The sequence below is a fragment of the Chrysochloris asiatica genome, unplaced genomic scaffold (genome assembly GCF_000296735.1).
Source record: "Chrysochloris asiatica unplaced genomic scaffold, ChrAsi1.0 scaffold00054, whole genome shotgun sequence".
Taxonomy (NCBI): domain Eukaryota; kingdom Metazoa; phylum Chordata; class Mammalia; order Afrosoricida; family Chrysochloridae; genus Chrysochloris; species Chrysochloris asiatica.
This window is the reverse complement of record NW_006408572.1, coordinates 4,051,469-4,053,776: the sequence shown is the minus strand read 5'-3', so window position 1 is coordinate 4,053,776 and position 2,308 is coordinate 4,051,469. Positions and strand designations below refer to the sequence as shown.

The 2,308-nt window shown below is 44.4% G+C and overlaps 1 protein-coding gene across 1 annotated transcript; it reads left to right on the top strand.

Annotated features, from left to right (window-relative positions):
* The first annotated feature begins 440 nt into the window (after positions 1-440).
* On the top strand, positions 441-1,388 carry LOC102819250 (olfactory receptor 3A2-like). Its single transcript, XM_006863252.1, has one exon. It carries the CDS (start codon positions 441-443, stop codon positions 1,386-1,388), a length of 948 nt encoding a protein of 315 aa, XP_006863314.1.
* The last annotated feature ends 920 nt before the right edge of the window (positions 1,389-2,308 follow it).

Here is a 2,308-nt window from a genome sequence, read left to right as displayed (position 1 = left end):
CTAAAAAATTTGTAAACTTCAGATATAAGAAGGTGGAAGGTACAAAGTAGTGGTGGATCTGGACATTTCAGTTGAGAGAGCAGATATAAAGCATTGAGGGGTTGAGGAGGTGTGGCCTGGGAAATGAGAAAGTATTTACACAGACAACTGGGAGCTTGTCATAGATAGTGCTTGGTACATGGTGGTTATGTGCCGTGCAGTCGGTTCCAACTCATAAGGACCCTGTACAGGGTTTTTGAGCAGAAAGCCTCATCTTTCTCCCACAGAACAGCTGGTAGTTTAGAACTCCTGACCTTGTGGTTCGCAGCTCAATTCATAACCACTACGCTACCAGAGTTCCTTAGGGCTTTGTACATAAAAGGTTTAAAATATTTATGCTGAAATAAATAAATTGAGAGGACTGATACCTCCACTGTTGGGATATTTTCTTACAGGCATTCATGGAGTCAGAAACTGGCATCAACAAAACAGCTCTTACTGAATTCATACTGCTAGGCCTAGTAGAATCAGAACAATTGCAGCCTTTGGTCTTTGTACTCTTCCTGTTTGCCTATGTGGTCACAGTCGGGGGCAACCTCAGCATCCTGGCAGCCATCTTGGTGGAACCCAAACTCCACACCCCCATGTACTTCTTCCTGGGGAACCTGTCAGTGCTGGATGTTGGATGTATCACTGTCACGGTTCCTCCTATGTTGAATCGTCTCCTCTCCCACAAACGTGCAATTTCCTATGAAGCCTGCCTCTCACAACTTTTCTTCTTCCACCTTCTGGCTGGGATGGACTGCTTCCTGTTGACAGCCATGGCCTATGACCGTTTCCTGGCCATCTGTCGGCCCCTCACCTATAGCACCCGCATGAGCCAGGAAATCCAGATTATATTGGTGGTTGTGTCTTGGGTTTGTTCTTTCAGCAATGCACTGACCCACACTGTTGCCTTCTCTACTCTCAACTTCTGTGGTCCCAATGAGGTCAATCATTTCTACTGTGACCTACCACAGCTCTTCCCGCTCTCCTGCTCTAGCACCCAACTCAATGAGCTGGTGCTCTTTGTTGCTGGGTTCATAATGGCAGGTACTTTTCTGTTTCTCATCATCATCTCGTACATCCACGTGGCAGCTGCAGTTCTACGAATCCGTTCAGTGGAGGGCAGGAAGAAGGCTTTCTCCACATGTGGCTCCCACCTCACTGTAGTTTGCCTCTTCTATGGCACAGGTATCTTCAACTACATGCGCTTAAGTTCAGAGGAGGCTTCAGACAAGGATAAAGGTGTTGGGATTTTCAACACTGTCATCAACCCCATGCTGAACCCACTCATCTACAGTCTCAGAAACCCTGATGTTAAGGGTGCTCTGTGGCGAGTACTCATGGGGAAGCGATCGCTGACCTGAGGGGTGACAGGGTCCCTCTTTCCTGACTGTTTTTGGACAAAAAAAAAAAAAAGTGAAAACAAGAAAAATTGTCTATTGACATTTTTTTCTTTTCTGTCTTCTGGTTTCTCGTGGTTTGTGTTAAATTCTTGTCCTACAAGGAAACATTATTTCTTTCTTTCAACAAATATTTATTGAATTACTTATATAACCCAGACACTTTTCTAGGACATTGGCTACAGAGGAATGAGGAAAATACACAAAAGTCGTTGCCTTCGTGCAGCTCCTATTTAATAAAAGGAAACAACATAATCGAAACAAGTAGCATCATGTACAGCATATCACGTGGTGATAAGAGCAAAACAAATTAGGGGGATATATAGTTAGGTTTGCTAAGCTAGCTTCCTGTGTACATAACCACATGCAGGGCTCACTGTCTGGCTAGAGTTGAAGGCTTAGCAACCCTGTAGGCTTCTGCAGAAATGTCCTACAGAGAAAGACAATTTTGTTAGGCACAGACTAAGTCCCCAGAATATTACTGCAAATTTCATTCTGGTGAGGACATGAGATTTCCTCCAGATTAGATGGCATTTAGGAGGTTCATTTTATTCCACTGTCCACCTTTGATTCATATGAAAACCTCTTCTTATCTTCACTATGATGCATGAATCCCACAGCATACTTGTAGAGAACAGGGCCTATAAGAGAAAAACCCCACCACACCCCTGCCGTTGAGTCAATTCCAACTCATAGTGACGTTATAGGACAGAGTACACTGCTCCCTGCGGTCTCCAAGGCTGTAAATCTTTATGGAAGTGGACAGCCTTATCATTGGGGGGATTCATACTGCCATCCTTTCATTGAGAAGCCCACTTCTTAACCTACTGTAATGCCACGGCTCCTTACTGGGAGAGAACAGAACCCACTAAATAAAGTCTACA